Source organism: Hetaerina americana, unplaced genomic scaffold (genome assembly GCF_022747635.1).
Source record: "Hetaerina americana unplaced genomic scaffold, ioHetAmer1.1.p SCAF_5, whole genome shotgun sequence".
NCBI lineage: Eukaryota > Metazoa > Arthropoda > Insecta > Odonata > Calopterygidae > Hetaerina > Hetaerina americana.
The window spans coordinates 95056481-95081407 of NW_027287095.1; the positions used below are offsets into that span (position 1 = coordinate 95056481).

The window sequence follows — 24927 nt, forward strand, 5'->3', positions numbered from 1 at the left end:
CGTCCATGTTTCCAAATCGGAATCAAGCCAATCAAAGTGCTGTGTGGCGTGGCTACTTTGAAGTGTACGGTGAAATCGGGACCCTGCGTCCACGGGCGCCAGTGGTCCACTCACCCCTCGTCGCCTTCACTCGGATCTCGCACCCGCCGGTCGAGTGCATTTTTATGCAGCTCATGTATCAGCCTACCCAACCTAGCATACCGGAAATCGAATTTTGATACTTGGACGTCGGAGCCCTCAGAGTGGGGCCCCACTCAGCGCCGCTTCTTAATGCTTCGGTGGTGGGTCCACGGAGGCGGCCCCCCTGTACCCCCTCCCGGTCTCTCCCCTTCCCATGCTAGCATTGCCCCTAGAGTTCTGACCGCGCGCTCCTGCCTCACCCCCCTCCAACCCCTTGCATACCAATCCCCAAGATGCAGCCCCTTGTGGGAACGACACCCGTGGATCAGAATGGCGCTCGCAGGAGAGGGGAAGGGAACGCTCTTTGGCTGGCGAGTGACGTCGCGGAGTAGGGGATCATCCCCCCGGAGATGCCGGACGCCCCTCCCAACACTCACCGCCAATTGTGTATTAATAGCCGGGGCGGATAGCCGAGAGGGAGCAAGGGCGCGACGCCTTCGACCGCCGATATTTGTCACCCGTATTCTTGGAGCGGGGCGCTTTGACCCCCGCGGGCCCTCATGTTGCGATACGACATGTTTGAATGCCTAATCCCACCGACGGTGAACGATTTCTTGGCCATTTCGATGTTGCAAATATCGACCTCGAGATCAGCATCTGGCTGGTTTTCCCCAAAAAGAAGTTGGATAATTCGGATAAACGTTTATTGGAGATCAGATCGAAGTACGAATTGTTAAAATTCTTGTAAGTAACGCCCTTGTGCATCGACGAACTGATACCAGCGCCTTCGCTGGTCGCGTCACGCTTCCTGGAAGGCGCCACGCTTCCTGGAACCTCATGGAAGTTATCCAGCGTTCCAAAATGGTTTCCTTTCGAGCTCCTTTTTACTCTCGGGAACAAAAACCGTCCGGCGGTGCCGTTCGGGGGCTGTCGGAGGGCAGATGGGGCAGCGTCGCCCCTCTTCGTGCTGGGCCAGGTACTTCACGAGGGAGGCGGTGTGGGACGACGTGGTGCAGCCAGCTCCAATTGGCAAAGATCTCCTTCCGTTGAGGCGTTGCTCTCTTTTCCCTACCCTAAAGATTCTTTTGTGATGAGTCTGGGCTCCTGTGGCAAGTATTCTAGTCTGAAGTTCGGAAACGTGGTCGTGTGGGGCTGCTACCGCGAAGCTCGCACTCCCGAGCGCCCCTCGGGCACAGTGGCTGATTGTTGCCGAAGCATTCCGGGGGGGAGGGGGGAGCGCGAAGGCGGCGCCACCAGGAGCAGCATCTCCGGCGCTAAAGTCGACTGCCCAACCCCCGCCACGCGGAGTTAAGCGTGACGTGCGTAGAACGACACTTAATAGTGGAACGGTCGAACGGGACGAGATGATGGAGGCCGCCCTGGTGCACGAGGTGCCAACGCGTGGTGGCCGAGCGCTTTGTGCGGAATAAATTTTGATCAACGATTGGCGCAAGGCAAGAGAGGGAAGCGAAGGAGTTCGCGGGCGGCCTTAAGGCTTGCGGCTGCGTTGACATAATTCGTAGTAGAAGTATTCAATTTTGGTACGTGTGCAGAAGAAGGCCTTTGCGCCAGTCTCGGGTCCATTGCTTGTTGAAAATGTGTAATTATATAAGAGGAAAGGATAGGATTTACAAAAGAATTTTGCTAATCCGTAAAGAAAGAATTGCCGAAAGACTATATAACTCTATTCCAATTAGAATAAATCTTTAATCATATAGTTTATAAATTATATTCGCTAAGAAGACCATTGTCAGAGGTCGAGATGGTGCGGGGGCTAAGGTATTGGCTTCCCATCCAGAGGGGCCGGGTTCAAATACCGGCGGTGTTGAATATTTTTCAGAGGTATCTCGATCTCTACTTGAGGTGCTTTGTGGAGGGCACTTTGAGTTAGTACGCCGTCCGTCGGATGGGACGTTAAGCTGCGGACCTCTTGGCGCCTTTCGTAAAGAGTAGGCTAATGCCGACGCCGGGTTTCTCTCCACCCTTCATCCTTTCCTGTCCATCCCCTATGGCTGTCGGTCGCCTCCCATAAATACTACTACTACGAAGACCATTGTCTTGTAAAAATTGAAGGACGGGCCTCACATCTTCTGAGTTAGACTAGAGCTATTTCTGCCATGGGGTTCGCGTCCTTTCGTGGGTTCATTATTGACCTCCCGCGTGTGTGTATTTAAGGTCGGCCTTTCTCCATGGGCAAAACCCATCCATCAATTACATCTGATGAGGGGACGATAGCAATAACGTCGTGTGTGTATGCTGTGTTAACGCGGAGTTGGGAAACGTTTACGTAATAAAATGAAGTGTTTTGGAGGTGTATAAACGGACAAAATGTTCCCACGAAGCCGAATACTCGTTGAATGCGACAAGGGAGATGTTAAACGTGCCAGTTAGTTCCTTTTGCGGAGACACTGTTGTAAATGTTCCCTGTAATGTGAGTCCGGAAGCATTCCCGGAAATTAATGCGAGTTGGTTGGCCCTCGGATTTCTCTCCCCTTGTGGAAGTGGAGGAGTAGCACCCGGTGTCTCTGCTGTCCCCATGGGGGATGCTTCACACCCACGGGGAAGTCCAACTCGTCACTGGCCTCCCAATCGAAGTGTTGGATGGGAATTTAGACGAAGCTGTGTTGCTCCTGGAGAGAGAGAGAGAGAGAGAGAGGGACCAGGGGAGACGGGCGCCGTTCCCCCCTTTCCTGGAGCGGCGGCGGCGGCCCCCGTCCAGAGCCCGACATTCCCCGCTTGTTGCGTCAGCTGCGAGTGCGTGTGTTTGCACGGGCCCTTCGTCTTCGACCCCTCCGTCGTCTTCTTGACTGAATGGGGGGGGGGGGGAACGGGGGCGCGTGTGTTTGCCTTCCCCCACTCCCTTGTTCCAAGTGGGTGACGGACGGATTGGGAGAGCGGGGGTGACGTCACCGCCCGGGAGGGTAACCGCCCGCCCCTCCGTAGGAATGTCTGCGATTGACAATCAACAATCTCGCCCAGGGGCATTTATTTGCGCGCCTCGGAGGCAGTAATTCCCGCGGGGTGGGCCTCGCTGAGCTCCTTACTTTCATACAGACGGCCCCTCCTCCCCCGCACGACACAACGGTTGCGAATATGATCGTCATCTGTTTGGCGCCGGAGGTTCGCGGTCGCCGTTCGACGCGCCAATGCGATGCGGGCGACAAATGACTGGTGAAAATTTGGCATCACCCTGTATAGGGAAAGGGATTATTTCGATTCCATTTTCAATATCAAGGAAACATTATCTGTATTGGTAGTTAAATGCCGGAGTTTAAAAAACAAAGTGGCAGAATATAATTACCTTATTCAAAGTACAGACGCAGATATAATTACTGAGAGAGAAAGCTGGTTAACCATCGACATTGCCGACGGTGAAATTATCCCAAATTCTTTTCAATTTACATAAATGACAGAACAAATAGAATCGGAGGCGGTGTCTTTATTGCAGTTAAACGTCCTTGCGTCAGCAGGGCTGAGGTAATGGTTTGGAAAGCGTTCGGTGATAAATTAGAAGTCGTCAATTCAAAAGAATTAATGTATGCGCATTTTAACGACCGCCAGTCCACAGGGAGAGTTAAATACTAGAATTAGACGAGCAAGGTTTCCTATCCCAACGCAATGATTGATCGCGACGTTATAATCGGTGGAGATTTTACTATCCCATCTATTGAATGGAGCACATATAGTTTTGAAACGGGTGGCAAAGACAAAGATGTCTGCGAATCGCTGTTGGATTCTTTTACGTTGAACTCATTGAATCAACTTGTCACTTCACCAAATAGGGACGGAAATATTCTTCATTTATTAGCAACGAATATTCCCGAAAAATTCAAAACTATGAAAGTAATTAGTGGCCATAGTTGCAATTATTGCCGAATTTTCGCTGGCAATGGGGTCCGAAATAAGCAGCCTAAAAGGAAAGTTTCCTTGTTTAAAGAAGGGGACTACAATGGCCTAAAGTGCTTACTACGGAATCAATTTGCAAGTTTTATAAAAGGTAGGAATCACCGAAATACTGAGGGTTCACTTGCTGGAGGACACGCGCTCGCGAGGCAACAAGGGCATTCCCAGTAAATATATAAAAGATAACGCGGAACCTAGATGGTACAACGCGGATGTTAGAAAGGCATTACGACGGCAAAGGCAATGCCACGCCAAGATGAAAAATATAAGGGATGAATTCCCTAGCGACAAAAAGAATGAGATCACTTATTATTAAAAGATATCTAGGGCGAATGCAAATAATGAATTTCGGAGAGCGTTAAGTGAATTCATAAGGAAAAGGTTAGCGGAAATTTTGAAAGGGAGCCTAAAAGCATTTTGGTCATACGTCAGAGAAGTTCGGGGAACTAAGTCAGCTGTTAATTCACTCAAAAATGACAACGGCAAAAGAGTGACCAGCAGTTCGGAACAGGCTAACTTATTAAATTCCTTCTTTCAAATCGTCTTCACGAATATCTCACAGAATACCTCCGATAACTTACCAAATCGTGCCGATCAATCGATGCCAAAAATTGAAATCTCGTATAATGAACGTTAGAACGGTAGCTGACAAATATTAAGCCTAATAAGTCCTCCGGGCCTGATGAATTACCCGATCGTATATTTAAATGATCTAGCTTCGGAAATTGCGCCGTATCTTGGAATCATATTTAGGAAGTCGCTGGTAGATCACAAGGTTCCCAGAGATTTGAAAACAGTCAACGCAACTCCAATATTTAAAAACGGGGACAAGGAGGAACCGAGAATATACAAACCTCATACAAATAAAAACAATATACAAAGAACGGTAGCTGACAAATATTAAGCCTAATAAGTCCTCCGGGCCTGATGAATTACCCGCTCGTATATTTAAATGATCTAGCTTCGGAAATTGCGCCGTATCTTGGAATCATATTTAGGAAGTCGCTGGTAGATCACAAGGTTCCCAGAGATTTGAAAACAGTCAACGCAACTCCAATATTTAAAAACGGGGACAAGGAGGAACCGAGAATATACAAACCTATTTCCCTCACATACATTCCGTGCAAGGTTATGGAACAGATAGGTGCTCGTTCGATGGTGAGACACCTCTGGATAATCAGAAGTAATTAATGAAAGAGCAGCACAGTTTCCGAAAGGGTAGATCCTGAGAGACACATCTTTCGCTCAATGTTCATGATATTCCTACTTCGGGTGAGAGCAATGCTCCAGTGGAAGCGATTTTTTTAGATTTTAAGAAAGCCTTCGATAAAATACCACGTAATAAACTATTTGCAAAGCTAGAAGCCTATGGTAAAGATAAAAATATCCGGGGTTGGATTAAAGACTTTTTGAATGGTCGGGTACAAAGAGTATGTATAGATGGAGTTAGCTCAAATGCAGTAGAAGTTACTTCTGGTGTTCCCCAAGGAAGTGTCATCGGACCTCTTTGAATTCTACTTTACGTTAACGACATTGACTCGGTAGTCACTAGTAACATACGTTTATTCGCCGATGATACAATGGTTTACCGTGATATCCGTGATCCTGAGGACACAGCAGCTTTGTCAGATGTCCTTAATGCTATACATCGCTGGTGCGACACTTGGAAATTAGAATTCAAACAACAAAAGTACGTAGTGATGAATTTTTGAAAGAAGAGCAATTCCCACCCGAAGGCCTTTTGAATCGTGAACACCAAAATGGAATGTGTAGACTCAGTTAAATATTTGGGCGTTAAACCCTCACGATCTCTCCTGGGTAAAACACACGCGGGGTATATGTGGACAAGCTAACCAAAAATTAGGATTTATTAGAGGAGTGCATTGTAAATGTGATGGAAAGGTCTAAGTGAAGTGTTATCTTTAGCTGGTTAGGCCTAATTATAAATATGCTGCAAGTATATAATGGGATCCTTGTGAAGTTGGATTGATTGCCGAATTGGATCGCGAGCAGCCTCGAGGAGCTGGATTTATAAAGCAATGCTATGATAAACTTAGTGGCATATCCAAAATATTAGAGCAGCTAGGCTGGGAATCACGGAGCGAAGGTTAAATTACAGATTAAATCTCTTGCATAAATTGGAAGGATGTTTCTTTAGCAGTGATGTTGAAAATGTATTTATACTCCCGTCCTACTACGGTAGGAGAGATCATCTTAATAAAATTAGAGGGATTATGTATATAACAGATAGGCTAAAGATATCATTTTTCCCACGAACGATAGGGGGATCATAATAACGTTGTTCGACTGCGGTAGGTTCATGTTCGGGTAAAATTCTTCTGGTGTGTTTTCACTCCCTGCCACACACCCTAGCTGTGACTTGCAGAAGACATAAATGAAGAAATAAATAAATAAGACGCACGCAATGCTGCACTCAATTGTCAGGAGGGGACCCCCCCCCCCCCCCCGGCAGCCGGTGCTACTACTGCCCGCTGGCGACTGAGAGAGTCAATAAAACGCTGAGGTCGCAAATTTCGCTTAGCTGTTTCTGCATTTATGGTCTATTTCGGCACACTTGTTCGTAATAAGCCAGAAATGTAGAAACGCCGTCATTTTTGAGGAGTCGAGGTTTATGTGACTAGGTAGGCATGAAAGCAAAAGAGATTTGCTTGTATCTTTGTCTTTACCCCATTTTAAAACTAGCAGGTCAATGGAACTGATAATAAAAATCTCCGTGATATCACTTTCGTTGTTTTGAGGGGTATTTTTTCTTCTTAAGTGGTTCTAAATTTTCGACAGATGTGTAGCCAATACGCCCAGCGTCCATTCCCGATGAAGTGCGCATGCGTAGTCTTTCTCATCGAGGAATTGTATTTGAGCGGCAACACTTCCAGAATTGTTATCTGTTATCACCTCAGCCAATCCGGCGAGCAAGTTCCGTTTGTGCTGCAATGGACACTCCGCCCCCGATTCAAACTCCGACTCGCGTCATTTCTGTTGACTGAGGAGGCTCTTGGGAAAATTTCACTCTAAATGATATCCATCGATAACCAACCATTTAGTCTGGTGTGCATTCACCCCCTGCCACACCCCCTAGCGATGGCTTACAGGGTACTAAAATAAATAAATTAGTTTCAATAACTTTGTGTAGCTCCGTTTCCGATGAAATGGTTGAATTCAGCTGCTTAATTTTTTTTTAAATTGAGATATTTATCAATAGTTTAGAAATGATTCATATAAGGCGTACTTGTTTCTTTAGCGGAAGCTTTTTCTTAATGTTGATTAATCGCCGGGAAAGGCTTTCGTCCGATGGATTCTTAGTCTCAAAATGACCCTTTGTATATTTATGAGTGCCGCCGAGAGTTAATTCATTTGAAGCATACTTATTTTGCCAAGAGGAGTTGAAAGAGCCGCTAGTCGACCTAAACGCTGACCTTTAGCCTACTCTAAGACAAGGAATTAAAGGCTCAAGCATCATAGGCGCTCACCCCGATATTTTATGTAATATCGTAGTGTTCAGCATCTACTTCTGTATTATTCAGTAACTGCTTAGTCACTCCCTAAGGTTTTCTCAAAACCTTGCTAGGCCGTCCTCTCTTTGATCTGCCGTGTGCTTTCTCCCAATCAAGCACATTGCACTTTCTTTCGCACATCCCTTAATTTCTAAAATGCATACTGAAATGCAGACAAAAGAAACGAGATAGTTCAAAGGCAAAGAGAGAAGGCTACTCTATTTTCTGTTTCAAGCTAATTCATTTAGTCCCTAATGCTCTTGCAATATTTCGAACTTTGAACTTGAAGCAATGACAGCGCACCTAGCGGAAGCATCTTGGTCTGAGGCTAACGGGAGAGACTAAAGAATTAAGGTCATTCCGCTCGGGGAATGGACTTAGTTTGGGCTCATACGTACGTGCAAAGATACAGGGACTACATTTGCAAATATAATTCTTAATTCAACTCTCCTCTTCTCCGGCGTTCCTTCGATTTTTTTTCCTCTGAAAATTAAGGACTTCAGCGACTTCGAAGGGATGGGAGAACGTTCATCCAATCCACTCCTGTGGACTCGCCTGGAACGTCGTAATCCTTGGAGTAATGTTCTCTCCGAATCAGGTTTTCGAATTTGGCAATCCTGTGGGGAGGAAATGGCTACTCGGGTCTCTTGGTTTTAGATTGGTGGGTTGCCGTGGGCAACGGTTGCAATGCTGGGTGATCGTTGCGAATAATCTGACCGTTGGCGCCAATTTTCCTGACCGTGGCCATCCCGGATCTGGTCTACGCCTCTCGCGGGTCCCGCCCCTCCCCGTTGCCGTGCCCCCGTGGTGTCCTCGGTGCTCCATAATGGCTCAAGTGCCACGAGCTGTCTCGCATATCCTCACGGGTCCATTGTGATGGAGGTCTGCGTGGTCCCTTTATCCATCAATTGCTGCTACGTCGCTTTGCCTCTTCCCATTCTACGCGTCCCTCCCTGTGACTCTCATTTCATCTGTTTGACCTTCCCCGCGTCTTCTCAAAGCGCTCTGGACGGCTGCCTTTTCTTCACGGTATACTCCTCGGCGCTCGAAGCAGCCCTTCGCCACCCCTCCCCGCCCACCGCCGTGACTCTACCAGAAGGTTCCGCTCGCCCCTGCCGTGCGCCTCCTTTAGCGCCGGCCTTTGACGAGGTCTTGCGTTGATCTCCACGTGATGGGTGGCTCCTTGATGCAGGGTCCATCGACGCCTGCTGGTCCCCACTCCGCTCTCGACTGACTCCCGCGATTGCATCCAGGACTCGTAATTGCTCGCAAACGCCGTCATTGTTTTCCCTTTAATTCCTCTCGTTGCCCACGCGTTACTGGCTCCGTGCAGTTGACTCCGCCACCTCCTCCAGGTTTCGAACAACCCCAGGGGCGACCGCCCCGGGCCCACGACAACGCGAGGGGCCCTCGATGCTCAGCGCCGAGCGCCCGATCCCACCACCCGGAATGCGCGGCTGCGGGGCATTCTGGGAAGGCGGGAGGACACATTCCAGCCGCCGTGCGCCCACCCCTCCCCTTCCCCCCTTTGCCCCCTCCCCCCCTTTGCCCCCTCCCCCTCCGCGCCGAGGGAGAGAGAGGGTGGAGAGACCGGTTGATGGGGAGTGGGGTGGGGGGATGATTTGCATATTCGGGGGGAGGGCTCTGCGGCGGTGGGGTCACCTCGGCGGTGGTTATTCCCCTCTCTCGCGGTGCTGCCGCTGGTGTATGGCGGGGGGTGTATTAGATGGAGGGAGGGAAAGTGCAGCATCTTAGACTGAGGCGAATGCAAAAGGGAGGGAAGATTTTAATTGAACGGATGCTACGACAAATGTGTTGGTGTGACTTAATGGTTATCAGAACAAGGGCGGGCCCACGAGTGGGTTGATTCCTGTTAATGAACATTTTAATTTAGTTTCCTTCGCCCAGTTGTTGATGGCGCATACGAAAGTATCACCGTGCTAAGTTAAATGAGAAATAAGGGACGACTGGTTGCACGGAATGGACAATTTGAATGTAATTAACTGTTTAGTTCCGAAAAAAGGTCCTTCTGCGAGGGGTCCCAAGCATATATTCAACAGGCTGTCAGGGTGCGAGTCTACCGATCCCTGCTTTTCGAAAAGTATAAGTAGCGCTTCTAATAATAGTGATTCCAGCGTCTCTCAACCCAGTCCTTCCTAATTAACGTGCTGCATTTAGTATTTTTAAGTAATTTTAAGTACCCTGCCAGCCACCGCTGGAGCATGTGGCAGGGGGTGATTACAAACAAGGCCACCCAAAACACTTGAACCTCTTAGCGTGATCGGAGAGTGTTTTTCTGATCCCTTATCGCTCGTGGGAAAAATGACATCTCCTAAATCTGTCCAACACTTAATATCTCCAAGTTTATTAGAGTCATCTTACGTACCGTAGTGCAATTGGTCTAAAACACATTTTCAGCATCATCGCTTAAGAGACACCCCTCAATTTGATGCAAGAGATTGAATCTGTAATTAAACTTTGCTCCGTGAGGTGAGATCTATGTGATCAACGTGGAAGAACATTTCTCTCCTTGACTTTGTCATTCGGCCATTTCCCCTCCTATGTTCGCTTTTCTTGTTGTACCCTAGTCTCCTCGAAGCCGCTCCGGTGATGTGCCCCCATGTTAGGTCCCTGGGTATTGTGACTCACTCGTCTATTAAGTCGCCCTCTAATCTCAAGTCGTAAAGAGGCATTTAGGTTTGTAGATTTTATTTCCCATGAATGCAATGTCGCGTGTATTTTTCAAACTTAATAGGAGAGAGAGAGACCTCGTGCTGATAAGGCTTAGATAGCCAGAGGGCGCCACGCTTAGACAATGTGAGTGAATCTTAAAATCGGTAGATTACCGATTCATGGACGAAAAGTATGGCGTTGCTGATCGCTCCAGTGTTAATTTCATTTGATGTAAATGAGAGAGCAGACGGCCAATCGCCGACACGCCCCCTTCCGGATCGCCGAACGCAACTTTCACAAAATGGAATACCATAATTCGAATGATTGCATCTGCTTGTTTTGCTCAAGAAGAGAAATCCCGAATCCTATTCGCTACGTACTCATTAGTTCCCCTTCATCGTCGCTTGGATATCAGCTTCCCAGTTTGAAAACTTACTCGAAGGGTTTCTCAAGCCTCCGAATTCAGCGTGTACAGGTTTCGTTGGTTCTCCCGAGTTGAGGTCGTGTACATAACCCGATTAATGTTTCACTTGTTTAACTCTCACGGAATTCGTGTTGGTGTCTTGGAAGAACTATGAATTATGGAGGGAGTGCGTCTCATTTTTCATGCTGATAATCTCAAAGAATTCAACGATGGTGTTGCTAATGACGTCGGGCATTAATTTCCGGGGTTTGGTATGTTTCCGATTTGAGAAATGCAAATGACGTGGGCTGTTTTGCCGTACTCCCAACTCCCACTTCAGACTTATTACCCAGTGCGGAACCAAGGCTTGAAACATTCCCTCCAGGCATGACCAATGGTATATCTAAGTGTTACATCGTTTTATCGCATGGTTTTTCTCAAAGTTTGTTCTTTCTGTGTGACTTTCTTTGTGTATATTAATCTACACGTATTCCCTAGATGCTAGTTATTTTGTCTCATGCTCCCGCCTAGTTGTACTATGACCCACTCCGGCATGCATTCCTCCCCTTTCTCTCTCTCTCCTGGAAGGCGTGCTTCAGGGGTGCCATAAATTCACATCCATTCAAAAGTTTATGAGTGGAAGCATGTCAACGAGCGACAGGGCTCCTCTGTCTTTTCTGCGTTCGCCGCCTCGACGGCAGTATTTCCGCGCGGCTCTGGCTGCGCCAAACGGCGGGAGGGGTGTTCGCCAGGAGGAGGAAGGGGAGAGGGGTTCGCCACGGGGGTGCGGCGGTCTAACATATCCACATTGCGTCACCGAGCATTCCAGGGGAGGCGCCCTTCGGAAGAACGTGTGCGCGTCAGTCTGCGGCATTGTTGAATTTCATTGCGCCGATGCACTCGGGAATTCGTGGTAGTAGTACTAGTTTTTAGGGCTAGCTGGACGCCATTACTCTACGACAAGTAGTAGTAGTTTTTATGGGAGGCGACCGACAGCTGAGGTCATTTGCGCCACAGGGGATGGACAGGAAAAGATGAAGGGTGGAGAGAAACCCGGCGTCGGCATTAACCTACTGTTAACGAAAGGCGCCAAGGGGTCCGCAGCTTAACGTCCCATCCGACGGACGGCGTACTCACCCAAAGTGCCCTCCACAAAGCACCTCGAGTAAGGATCGAGATATATCTCAGAAAAATATTCAACACCGCCGGGATTTGAACAAGCGCCCTCTGGGTGGGAAGCCAGTACGTTAGCCCCCTCACCATCTCGATCCCCGAGATTTCGTTCGGAAAGAATCACTTTGGGTGCGTTTCCCGATAGTAAATCAAGCAAACGTGTTAGTCCAAATGTTTTCGGGAGGCAGCGAAGGGCGAAAGCTTTGACACCAAGAACGCGAATGGCAGATCCTACGAGAAACAACTTGCGCTTTTTGTTCATGATATTCCTACTTCGGGAGGAAGCAATGCTCCAGTGGAAGCGATTCTAGATTTTAAGAATTCCTTCGACAAAATACCTCATAATGAACTATTCGCAAAACTAGAAGCATGTGGCATAGATAAAAATATCCGGGTTATGATTAAAGACTTTTTGAATGGTCGGGTACAAAGAGTAGTCATAGATGGAGTTAACTTAAATGCAGTAGAAGTCATTTCACGTTATCCTCAGGGAAGTGTCATCGGACCTCTTTGAATCCTACTTTACGTTAACGACATTGACTCCGTAGTCACTAGTAACATACGTTTATTCGCCGATGATGCAATGGTTTACCGTGATATCCGTGATCCTGAGGACATAGCAGCTTTGTCAGATGTCCTGAATACTATGCATAACATCGCTGGTGCGACAATTGGCAATTAGAGTTATACTTAAAAAGTGCGCAGTCATAAATGTTGGGACAAAGAGCAATTCCCATCCGAACGCCCACTGCATCGGGAACACCGAAATGGAATATTTAGACTCAGTTAAATACCTAGGCGTTACCCCCACTCACGATCTCTCCTGGGTGAAACACATACGGAGAATATGTGGACATGCTAACAAAAAATTAAGATTTATCAGGAGAACTACTAGATAAATGTGATGAAAAGGTGAAAGAGAATAGTTATTTGTCGTTGGCTAGGCTTAATTTAGAATAGCTGCAAGTATATGGGATCCTCACGAAGCTGGATTGATTGCCGAATAGGATCGTGTGCAGGGGAGAGGAGCTAGATTTGTAAAAAGTTGTTTTGATAAACTTAGTAGCGTATCCAAAATATGAGAGCAGCTAAGTCACTCACGGAGCGAGGGTTAAATTACAGATTGAAGTTCCTCTATAAATTGGAGAAGGTCTCTTAAGCAGTGATGTTGAAAATGTATTATTACCCCCATTGTACTACGGTGGGAGAGATAATGTCAATAAAATTAGAGAGATAGTCTAGAACAGGTGGATTTAATATTTCATTTTTTCCTCGAACGATAATGGATCAGAATAACGTTGTTCGACCGCGGTAGGGTCATTTTCGGGTCAAATTAGTCTGGTGTGTATTCGCCCCCTACCGCACACCCTGGTGGTGGCTTACAGGGTATATATAAATAATAATATTAAAATAAATAAATAAACGTAAACGGGCAAATGGTAGATTAGAGTCGGCGGGCGGTCGAGGGAAGTTATCTCCTCATGCCGGAACGATTCCGGTAATGTTAACTCCAGTGGTGGTGAAAAGCTTAGAATTAGGAGTGCGATGGTTTTATTTCTGATCGTTCTGTCGTGTTTGGTGAATCTCATGCAATCAATCATCGGCTACCACGGGGCGGAACGTCCCTTTGGTGCTCTGTTTGAGGGTTAAACGAGTCGGATTTGAAACGGATCGAAAGTAATTAAAATGACGCTGGATGGCGGCTCGCCTCGTGTGCCCTCGGCGCAGCATCGGGGGTCATGCCGCTTTTGAGCCTTCGCCCGCGGAGAGCAGAGGATCCAGGTTGGGCGGTGGGAAGATACGTCTCCATTCGCGCGTTGTGGGATAGCCTCGTAAAGAAAACTGAAATGTGTGTCGAACCACTTCAATCAGGGCGCGGTGACTGCGGTCGGAAAATATTCGGAGGACGTCTTCAATCCATGGATTTGATTAAGTTCCAGGAAGATCCGGTAGGTTTGAGTGAAATTGTTACTGTTACGTTAGCCGTGGTGACCGGGGCCGGAGAGCAATGCTAGGGAGGGGTGGGGCGTGTTGGGGGCAGGAGAGGCGTTTGATGGAGGAGGGGGCGGAGCGTCGCCGAGGCGGGGGAGGGGGCGGGCGAATGTAGACCACCCGGATGTAATGCGAAAATGGGTTTTGGGCAATGATGAATTCATTATTTCCCTCTACTTTCCCTCCCAAGTGACCACAGTAAAACACCAAGCGTAATTACTCCAAATATTTCAAAGAAGTATCTTTGTCAAATTCCAAAGAAAACTGCGGGAGATACCGCAACAGTAACTTTTAAAGGAGTCATCCGCTTATGTGCATTTCAATGCAACAATTTCAGAGTGTAAAAATCATTCGCCTTGACTGGGATTCGAACCCAGATCCCTTAAGAGGACGCCTCGGTAGCTTAAGTGGCTAAAGCACTCGACCGGATATTGAGGGATCTGGGTTCGAATCCCAGTCAAGGCGAATGATTTTTACACTCTGAAATTGTTGCATTGAAGTATCTTTGTGTTCATATGCATTGTTATTCTTCTCGAAGTTTGTATTCAAACGCCCGAACAAGAGGTCAGCCGCACCCCTGTTGTTCCGTTTCACGTGTTGACAGAATATCGCGTTTCCCCGCTTTGGTTAACTTTGACCGACCGCGTCTTTACGTTTGGTACGTTGTTTATTCAGCGGCGCACACGCCCTAATTATTCCTCAGTTGTCGGACGAACGAACATGCGGCCCTTCCACGATGCGGTGTCGCAGAAGGCCCTCGCCTCAGTCGCTCTCCTCGCCCATTCACGCCAGCCGCGGGGTCGTGGCTGCAAGTGCAGCGCAGCGCCTATGCATATGCACGGCATCAAATAGGTTGCATCGTGATGCATGTCATTGTGATGCCATTCCCTCCATCTGTAGCCATGAGTGTACCCTCTTATTAGAAAAGCGCGGAAACGAAGCAAGTAGAACATTGTGGACTAGCACCGGAAGAATTTCGGATTAATTGTGCTGGAATTCATGTCTGGTACCGATGACCGAAATCCGAAACGCTAACTACATTTCCAAAATTCACGACTTAATCGAGGCAACGACTTGGAAGGTCCCTTCCACGAAACACGCTCACAGAAAACATATGGAACTACTGAATCCACAGGAAACGATTCAAACGCTACAAACTACCATGAGAAATTTTATTCCGGTGACCAAACAGAATTCTTTCCTTTATCTTTCGATTTCCTAATAGTATTTGTACGTGACTTGCCGTTGTCAACGGAGGGAAAATTTTTTTCGAAAAATAATTATAAAAGAATAAATAAATATAAAAAATAAATAATAAATATGAATATAAAAAGAAAACAAAGAAGAAATACTCGACTCGGCTTACTTTATGTATTAGTTTAGTTTTAGATTGTATTGTAATCAATGGAAATTACACATCAGTCATTATTGATGAAGCTTTCTCGGGTCTTCCACCGGGTCAGGGGTTCCATATTGACCGACCTTTCGATGCTCGACTCGTGCATCGTCCAATCTGCATTTGGCTGTCTGGTGTACATGAGTCCACGGGTACTCGTGAATCGTGATTGGTTCATTCAGGAGGAGACTGCCGGTTGGTCGCCATGGCGTTGTGTTGTGTTCCTTCTTAACCTTCATCAGCACAGGTTTCCACGCGTTGCCGAGGGAATAGCCGGATTCCCCGTTGAAATTACGTCTCGTCATTCTTCTTTCAATTGCTTCTTTAATTGTTCGGTCCCAGTAACCACCGACACGGGCAAGTAACTTCGTCCCATCGAATTCAATGGAATGGTCCATCCCGTTGCTGTATTAAACGATGGCGGGTTTCTCCGACTGCTCCAGTCGTAGGTGTCTTTGGTGTTCCTTTAACCTGGTCTTAATGGTCCCTCTCTCCAAAGTGAGTAGACGTCTCCGCCGGCACACGGGACTTAGTAAATGCCTTGGGGTCTTTAGGCCGATTGGGTCCTTGGCTCTGACAAGAGCATTTCTAATTTTTCCCGGTGGTTTGTGGACTGCCTCGATTTTGTGCCTCGCCAGTAACTCTGGTGTATAAACACCCCCTGCCTCACACCCTGTTGGGTACCTTGTTGATGGATCTTCCGGAGTGTGTTTCGCTTAGCCATTTGCCGTCTCCGTCGTTCAGGGAAACTTACGGCGGCACCAAGGGAAAACTGCCAACTTCGAACCTTTACCTCAAACCGCCAGCCACCGTAGAAATGTGTGGCAGGGGCTGATTTCACCACGCCAGGCATGTTGCGTGAAGAATTAAGTTTTTCTATCAGCAGAGCGTGCATCGTGGTGTGTCTACCCCCCCCCCCTACGTCCGCGTATCTCTCCCCTAGTAGTACACCCTTGCGGTGGCATGTAGGGTATTTCAATAAATAATTTTAAAAAATCAAATTTTGTCCACTACCTTTTTTTTCACCGATGTTTAGCTCCTTGAAATATTATCCTTTAATGAGCCGATGTAAGTTACTCCCTCTTTCCGACGCCAAAGTAAGCTGGTATAACATTTAGCATGACCATATTCAAGAGTATTTTGGTTTTAATGCTCAGTCCTAAGCACAAGAAATAACGCGTTCAGGATGGAAAGACCGGCACATTTCTCTCCGAGAATTGTATGAGGACGCCTTTTTTCCCGAACAAATCTGTAACCTAGTCAAGGGCCGTGCTTTAGCGCGAGGGATGAGGAGGCGTACCAATTATCATTTTGTGACCAGCCATCCGATGTCGGTTGGCCGAGTGTCGTCGACGAGGGCAGTGAATTAGGCCCCGCAGGAAGTGAGAGGCTCTGTCGAATGAGGAGAGCGGGCGGTGGGTGCCGGGCACGGAGGGACTCCAGTACAGGGGCGTGGCCCACCGGGCGCTGGACGATGCGGGGAACGGCGAGGGGCGGCGGAGACGAGCCTGTTGGCGGCCGGCGCGAGTCTGCAACGAGGGCGGTGACGTCACCCGGCCCCTCCCCTCCCACTTCCTCCGAGGTGTTGGCTCTGGAGTCGCTCCAGTGTCTTGCTTACAACGCAGGGAGGAAACCGGGGTTCGGCCCCCTGGAGTTAATCAAATGGAAGGAAACGGGGCGGGGGTTGGTGTTTCGTATCGCGGACCCAATCAATGACCGAGGCGTGGGCGTGCATTTCGCAAGCGGTGCGAGTGTCGGCCGCGCCGTGGTCGGCCATTAGACGTTGCCCTCGGGGCCACGTCGAGTGGCCGATTGAATTCGGGAAGCATGGAATCGGTCCATTCCGCACGCCCCTGCACCGGAGTGCCGGGAGTCCACGCATCACGTGCGCGAGCAATGGGCGAGCGGGGCGAGATGATGATAATTACCGCGGCGTGAGTGTTTCTGAGGGCCACCCACGTTAGTGTGAGCGAGGCCGAAATGCACGAAGGGGATTGCCGTGGGCGAAGGGTATTTGTGAGAGAGAGAGAGCAAGAGGGGTGGGGTTTGTCGATGGGGGAAGCCCTGTGCGCAAGGGGACCGCATTTCGGTTGGCAGGCGGGGGGGGGGGGGTTGTGTGGCGACAGGTTGTGTATTGCTCTTTCAGGGTACACTATAAAAGTAATGCGCATTCTCTGGGAAAAATATATTTATTGATCGGACTTTTACAAATGCTTAAAATTCTTCAAAATACTCAACCACTGCTTCAATACACTTGCGGAGACGTGTCTGCCACGCCTGGAAGGCACCCTGAAACTCCTCTCGACGGGAATATCTCTCAGGAACGTTGCAACATGCTTTTGGATGTTTGCAAGCTCTCCCAATGATTTCCTTTCAGCTCGGGGAAACAAAAAAAAAGGTCACACGCAGCCAAGGTGGGACTTAAAGGGGTTAGAGAGGACCACCGGGGCCTTCGGGCCAGGAAGTTGTTACGATGAAAGACGTGTGGCCCGGGGTACTGTAACTGTCAGGCGAACACCTCATCGCCCCTTATTACAAAGTCGAAAAACACACCTCACGTGGAGGCACGTTTTTTGGCTCAGATTGCTCGAAGCAAACTGGCCACCGGCTGTGTTTGAAGGGCAGACCCCCACCACAATTCCCGACCAGTCATACCGCGCTGCCAGGGTTAATCGCGGTAAAAAAATCATGCGCATTGCTTTCATAATGGACCATACATATATCGTATATTTTCACTGCCCTCTACCCGATCGTTCGATTCAAATTCCCCATTCTGACTGTTGTGTTCACCTTCTGCGTCTCGATCTCTGTCGTTCCCACTTGCATTGATTTCGAGAGATGACGACCTCGGAAGGCCTGGCGCGACCCACGGTCCAGTAGGTCGGATCCCATGCGTATTTTTCGGAGTTCATTTGCATAATTGTGTTGATCATAAATTTGTGGAATAAAATAAGTCTTTTCCCGCAGCCTTTCTCGATGCAATCGAACGGACGACCCGAACTTGCTATTCCGAGAGCTTTCAAGTCGACGAATACTTTCGTAATTTGAATGCAGACCGATATATCTATTGATGTACATAAATGGTACCCTGGAATTCACCGCTAGGGTGTACGGCAGGGGGTGAATACACACCAGACTAATTTTGACCCGAATATTTTTCCATCCGGACAACGTTATTCTGATCCATTATTGTTCGTGAGAAAATAACATCTTAAATTTTTCTACGCTTAATGTCTCTAATTTTATCGACATGATCTCTCCTACCGTAGTGCGATGGGAGTAATATGTTACATTTTCAAACTCACCGCTAAAGAGACGTCCTTCCAATCAATGCAAGAGCTTCAATCTGAAATTTAACCTTCGCTCCGTCAGTGATTCCCAGCCTAGCTGCTCTAATACCTATTTTGGATACGCTACTAAGTTTATCATAAAAACGTTTGACAAATGTAGCTCCATTATGCTGCACGCGATCCAATTCGGCAATCAATCCAACCCAACATTTTCTTCATCATCCCTAAAGAGGCCACCTCCTAAATCTTCATGGAGTTGAAGTTATTTATGAGAAGAGTGTTGGGGAAATGTGAGGAGAAAGTTAAAGAGCGATTTTATCTTTCATTGGTTAGGCCTCATTTAAATTATGCTGCTGGTATGAATGGAATCCTCATGAAGTTGGATTGGCCGCCGCGTTAGATCGCGTTCAGTATTGGAGAGCTAGATTTTTTAAACGTTTTTGTGATAGACTGAGTGGCGTATTTAAATTAGTGGAGCTAGGTTAGGAATAACTTATGGATCGAAGGATTACAGATTAGATATCTTGCATTTGGAAGTAAATCTCATTAGCGATAAAGTTGAAAATGTATTATTACCCCCGCCCTACTACGGTAGGAGAGATCATGTCGGTAAAATTAGAGAGATTAAGTGTAGAACAGATGGATTTAGCGTCGGAGGGGAAAAGTATTTTGTGTCAAAAGTAGCCTGCGGTGTAAATACCCCCTGCCACACACCCTATGGGTGGCTTGCAAGGTGCGATGTAGATCGAGGGATAAAACGGTCCGCTACCAGTTGGACGGCTTAAAAGTTCCCGGAAATGCAAGTTCGGGTTATCGGTTATAGTTGTGATGGCAGGGCACATGTATGTACTTGTATGGGCCCGAACCGATTGGCGTAAAACCTGAGTAAATCCAATAATCGAGGGCGATTACTATGAGCGGTGTTTCCAGCGAACAGCAGTGGTGTCACGCCCGAGTTCCGTCCATCGCGAAGCGGCTGTTGAGGGTGGCCTCTCCCGCGTGTGGTGCTGCTCCCGTGACTGCTGCGCCCGGGAGTGGTGAAACACCACTTCTGCCCCCTTCCTGTCGCTGTTTGTGTGTTTGTTTGTGCTCGTGTGTGCACTAGTTGTTTGTGCTTTTGGTTTGGCCAATGGCGCTCCCTCGAGCGTGCATGGAGTGTTGTTGTTTGGCGTGACTAGCCTTCGTACGTGCCTTCACTGAGTGCTCTGAGTGGCTCAGTGCCAGTGGCTCTAATTGAGCGCGCCGCGGCACGGGTTTTAATGTCTTGCACGAATATTCATGCCTCTGCAATAGTGAGCTGTCGTTGGTGAAGATGCAGCTTCAATTTCATTGAAGTGGTGCACAAAAAGGTCAAATGAAAGAGTGCTTTAGTTCGCATGTCACAGGGGCTTCACGGCACGAGTGCGCCCGCGGCGTAATTTCGAGTTTTCGCGAGAGCGCTTTGAAACCCTGCCACACTTCGTTGTAAGAGGTTACATTCAATTACAGCGGAAATGTCTGAACACAGTTTCTGTTGAAGAGAATGCGTGTGTCTTCGCCGTGTGTGGTTCAGCTTGATTCCTTGCCTTCGCAAGGCATTTGTGCTTTTCTGTCATGAAGCCCTCGATGTATTTAATTACAATTTCAAGAAGTATTAATTGTCTAAATGGACCATTCGAATGTATTACCAAACCTTCAATCTCTGCACCAATGGTCTAATGGTGCGTGCGGCATGTTTTCGCGTGCCAAAAGAGATCTCATTTAATATCTAGAGTCGATTGTTATTTCATTTGCTCGCGTGCTTCGAGAAGTGTTCGACTAATGCCTACTCCCCTCTTCCTTTCAGACGAGCGCGATGCCATCCAGAAGAAGACCTTCACCAAGTGGGTCAACAAGCACTTGAAAAAGGTGAGTTCCCCAACCCTTTCTCTCTCTCTCTCTCTCTCTCCGGTGCACTTTCAGGTGAAGTCACGCGCCGTCACCCCGCGGTGGTGCTCCCAGTCCACTGGGAGCCAGCGGTGCGTGTGTGGTGCTTTCTCCCGCCCGCCCCATGTGGGAGGGCGCAGCGGTATTGCCGACGGCGACGAATGCACTCCTCAAAGACTATTATTGCATTGCATACTTTTGCGGTGAACTCTCTGCGTCAATTTAAAGAGACATTTCAGGCGTGATATGGTGGAATGTCATGATTAATTAGAAATTGGCAATTTTCCACGAAATAAAATTTATTACGACCGGTTTCAATGTAACTACATCATCATCAGACCTGATGATGATGATGTAGTTACATTAAAACTGGTCGTAATAAATTTTAATTTTGTGGCAAATTGCCAATTTTTAAAATAATCTGTACATCAACTTGTCACTTCACCAATGAGGTCAATTGCAATCACCAATTGCATTCCTGATTTGTCAGAAACGAACTTATCCGGAATGGTATTAAGTATGGAAACTATTAAAGAAAAAAGTGACCACAGTGGCAGTGGTAGTAGTCAAGTAGTAAATACTCCGTTTCCCTAAATGAAGTAAGAAATCACGGATGGCTGGCAAGCGGCGGATTTCAGGGTGCCATGCGTAGTATAATAAGAATGAAGAAGTTCATTTTGCATATTTAAGAAAGATAATAGACCGAAACACTGAGGAACACTTCGGTGACGTCATGCGCTCAGCAATCTACATGTTAATTCAGAGTAAATTCGTAAAAGTTAACAAGTAAACTAAATGGCGCAACGCGGAACTTAAAAGATCCTTAAGACATCAATCTCAATGCCACGCTAATATAAAAAATATGCAGAACGATATCTCTAGCTACAAAAGGAATGCGATCATTCGCCGTGATTAGTTGCGAATGCGAAGAAGGAATTTCGGAAAACGATAAGCGAATTCAAGTGGAAAAGCTTAGCTTAAAACTGGAAAGTAATTTGGTCTAACGTCGGAGAGGTTCGGGAAAATAAGTCCACAGTAAATTAACTCAAAAACGATGAAGTCGGAAGAGTATCCAGCGGTTTGGGAAAGGCCTACTTATTAAATTCCTTCTTTCAAAAGCGTCTTCACCGATGTCTCACCGTATGTCTCCCGTAGCTTAGCGAATCATTTGCATCGTCAAACCAATGCCTAAAATTGAAATTTGAAATGACGGAATATGACGTTTGCTAAAGAACATTAACCCTCTTTTTCTTGATGGAAAGGGCAAATTTATGGCTTTGAAAACCTCTTTGTAATGTGGTAGAATTCCGTGCATAATGGCCATTTTGTACGTTCTCTCGCCGTAGACAAGGGTTGTAAAAGTTAACAAATCCTCCGGGACCGATGAAATACCAGCTCATATATTTAAGGAGCGGAAATTTCGCCCTATTCGGAAATCATACTTAAACTTTAGAAGTCCCTAATACGAGGGGGTGTCATTAACTTCTTAATTGTTATTTAAAGTAGTCCAGATATAAGCTTAATTTAAACTTAGACCACCGCGCGTCGGCCGGCTGCATTCTTTTCGTCGAATCTGGGGACGAGCCACCTGTGAGATCATGAATGGAATTGCTTTTTGGAATTGCTTTTTACCTAATATGGCTTTTTTGTGCGTGAAGAGTGCCTCTAAAGAATAAATTATGCAGAGTAATCTGCTGGGGGCGAAAACGACCGGATGAGATCATCAAACCGACTGATAATAAAATCATTTTGATTCCATCCAATGGGATGGCAACCTTGTGGGAGCTCCATCTGTGAGTTAGTCTTTCATATTTTTCCTTTAAGAAATAATAGAAGTGGGACGTAGGATCCAATAGCATTCGTGGATGTGACGATAGGAGTCAGATATTGTGATCTTTGCGATGGAGGTAAGGCGGTTACTTGTTTCTCGCCCCTGGATCCCATGCGTATGTGCCGAGCACTGACCAGTGGTCGCTTTCATCAACGCTATTATAAACGCATTCGGGATAATGACTCATTTTCCTAAACTCAGTTTTTTATAGGTCAGAACTACAGTCGCCACGTTTTTGTGAGTTAACCATTTACTCTGGCTGCGGAGATTTCGTCGTGGACAACTCATGAACTGGAGCGGTTAACTTCTAAAATATGATTGGAGCCATATTTTTGCTGGCGATTTATTTTCGCGAAAAAAATGTGTGTTTAATTCCATTTCTCGCATTAGAATGGAAAGCCGAATAGTTGATGCCTTAACGTTTCATGGCATAAAAATGTTAATTGCCGAACATGACTTCACCGAGTCATCTTCGAGCTGGAAGGCACTTGCTTGCGTGGAGATGTCATAGTTCATAATGTCGGACGCGTAAATCGCGACGAATGCCCGCGCCGCGTGTTTCGCAACTGTTGAGATTCCTCATTGTTGCGCATAAATGAAAGATGAATATAATGTCCTAAATTACGAGGCGGATGTAGAGCAGGAAAGAGGAGAGATGGAGAAATGTTTTGATGAATGGCTCCTCTGTAGGGATTGTAAAAATTGACTCGCTCACTTCTCGCCAGAGAGTTGTCCCTCCGCAAACTCCGCCAGTTAACGAAAATGGGAGCTTAATTGCATTGCAAGATTATATTTCTTCACCTTAATGACGGTTAACTCTTCTAGTTATGAAAATTATTGTAGTGACTAGGTTTGCAGTCATTCACGGGGTCAAGTTAATTACAGATTAAACTTCTCAAGTGAATATTAATGTGGCGTTATTAGCGATGATGTTGAAAATACATTATTAGTCCCGTCGTACTACGGTAGGGGTGGCCACGTAAAAAAATGGGAGAGGTAATTGAAGAGCTGAAGTATAAAAATGAGGGAAATGTAAAACAGAACTTAATGTTTCCCACGAATAATAAGTGATCAGAATAAAATTATTTGACCGCGCGATGGCGGGACGTATGTTTCGTATCATATGTACCAGTGTTTGTGTGTGTCTATGTAGTCATCCCCCGCAAGACACCCTGGCGGTGTCTTGCGGGATATTTTTTTTTTAGAAAAAAACCCCTCTGCAAGATTTGAAGTTGCCAGACAACCAACGTAATTGCCATTTTTGAGAACGTCATCCTGCAGCATCCTAACCTTGCGAAAAACATTCAAAAACCTGATTGAGGCTGGTCATTAAATGTCACTCAGTGTACCAAATAACAAACCGGGATTCCCCCGAGTTACCATTCCCGCCAAAAGCTTTTTACATATTGAAGATGAGTCTTTTGAGTTTTCCAAATGCCCCATCTCGTCCAATTTACTGCCCTGGAACTTGTTGCGAGAGTCGCGGAGTGGTGATGTATGGATCAAACGGAAAGGTTATTACGAAAAATGTTACGAGCCCATAAAATCCGGAATGTTCGCTTCAAGATCTATCGGAAAATAACTAAAACGAATGCGGGCGATCATTTTCCGGCTGACCGAGGTTGAGAACTAAATTATAGTGTCGGTAAATGATCCAACCGGAATTCATTCCCTAATCTTCCGCGACCCCTTTATTACGGAACATCAATCCCTTGAGGAACCACACCAGCCCACTACCATTCATTATCCTCCCTCCTCACGGCGGCAGGACGAAGATACGGCCCGTCGTGGACTCGCAGCCTCCCCCCCCCCCCCCGTGGCTCCTGCGGCGCATCCGTAGGGGTTTACGCGAGGGAGGGGGGAGGACTCAATGACCCTGTTGTGTCCCTGGCGGGACGTGCCCGTCCGTTGGGGAGTGGATCGCGTCCCGCCCGGTCTCTCGAGTGCCCCTCCGCTGAATTCCGACTGGCGAGTGTGGAAAGGGTTCTGGGCACCCCACTGGTAGTTCCCGCGATGCGTAGAACGTGGTTGTCGTCGGGGACCCTTCAGAAAACTACCACCGTGGTGATCCGCCAGCCACCGCTGGGGTGTTTGGCTTGGGCTGATTCAACACCAGGCGTCCGGCATCAGAAATTAAATTTTTCTCATTTTTTCCTTAAAACATTAAAAAGTAAGCAATTCAAATAATTAAATCATTATAACCACTGGTACAAAGTGGGATGAGAGTTCTCTGCACGTGCCAGAGTGGCCGTCTGTAACCAGGACGACTAGAACTAAGGCTGGGCGAGATAATGGCAACATACTGGGATGCTTAAAATGAAAAAAGAAATACACTTTTCCCACCCAGCGCGGCCGTTGACCAATATTCTGATCCTTTATCGTTCTTGGGAAAAATTAAATCTGAAATGTATTTGCTCTGCAATTAATATATCTAATTTAACTGTCATGATCTCTCCTATTGTGGAAAAATGCGGCTAATAATACTCTTTGTTCGTAAAAGCTAATGCGTACTGTTTTCAGTCAATACAAGAGATTTAATCTGTAATTTAACCTTCGCTCCGTGAGTGATTCCCAACCCAGCTCCTCTCACAATTTTGATCCGCCCTCAGTCCAACACAAAAGGTTTTTCCAAATCGCCTCTTCACGCTGTCAGCGATCTTCCGCAGCAGTCAACGCAGCTTTATGAGAGGATGCGATGTATGTAATCGATCCATAGTAAGTAATGAGGC

The 24927-nt window shown here is 47.0% G+C and overlaps 1 protein-coding gene across 36 annotated transcripts in view; it reads left to right on the top strand.

The window, feature by feature from the left end:
- Positions 1–24927, top strand: part of shot (dystonin-like protein short stop) — a 465355-nt gene that overhangs the window by 186273 nt on the left and 254155 nt on the right. For all 36 annotated transcript variants that reach the window (XM_071592974.1, XM_071592987.1, XM_071593006.1 and 33 more), the window contains exon 2: positions 20288–20349. In XM_071592974.1, the coding sequence (XP_071449075.1) occupies positions 20288–20349 (62 nt within the window). The remainder of the gene's footprint in view (positions 1–20287; positions 20350–24927) is intronic.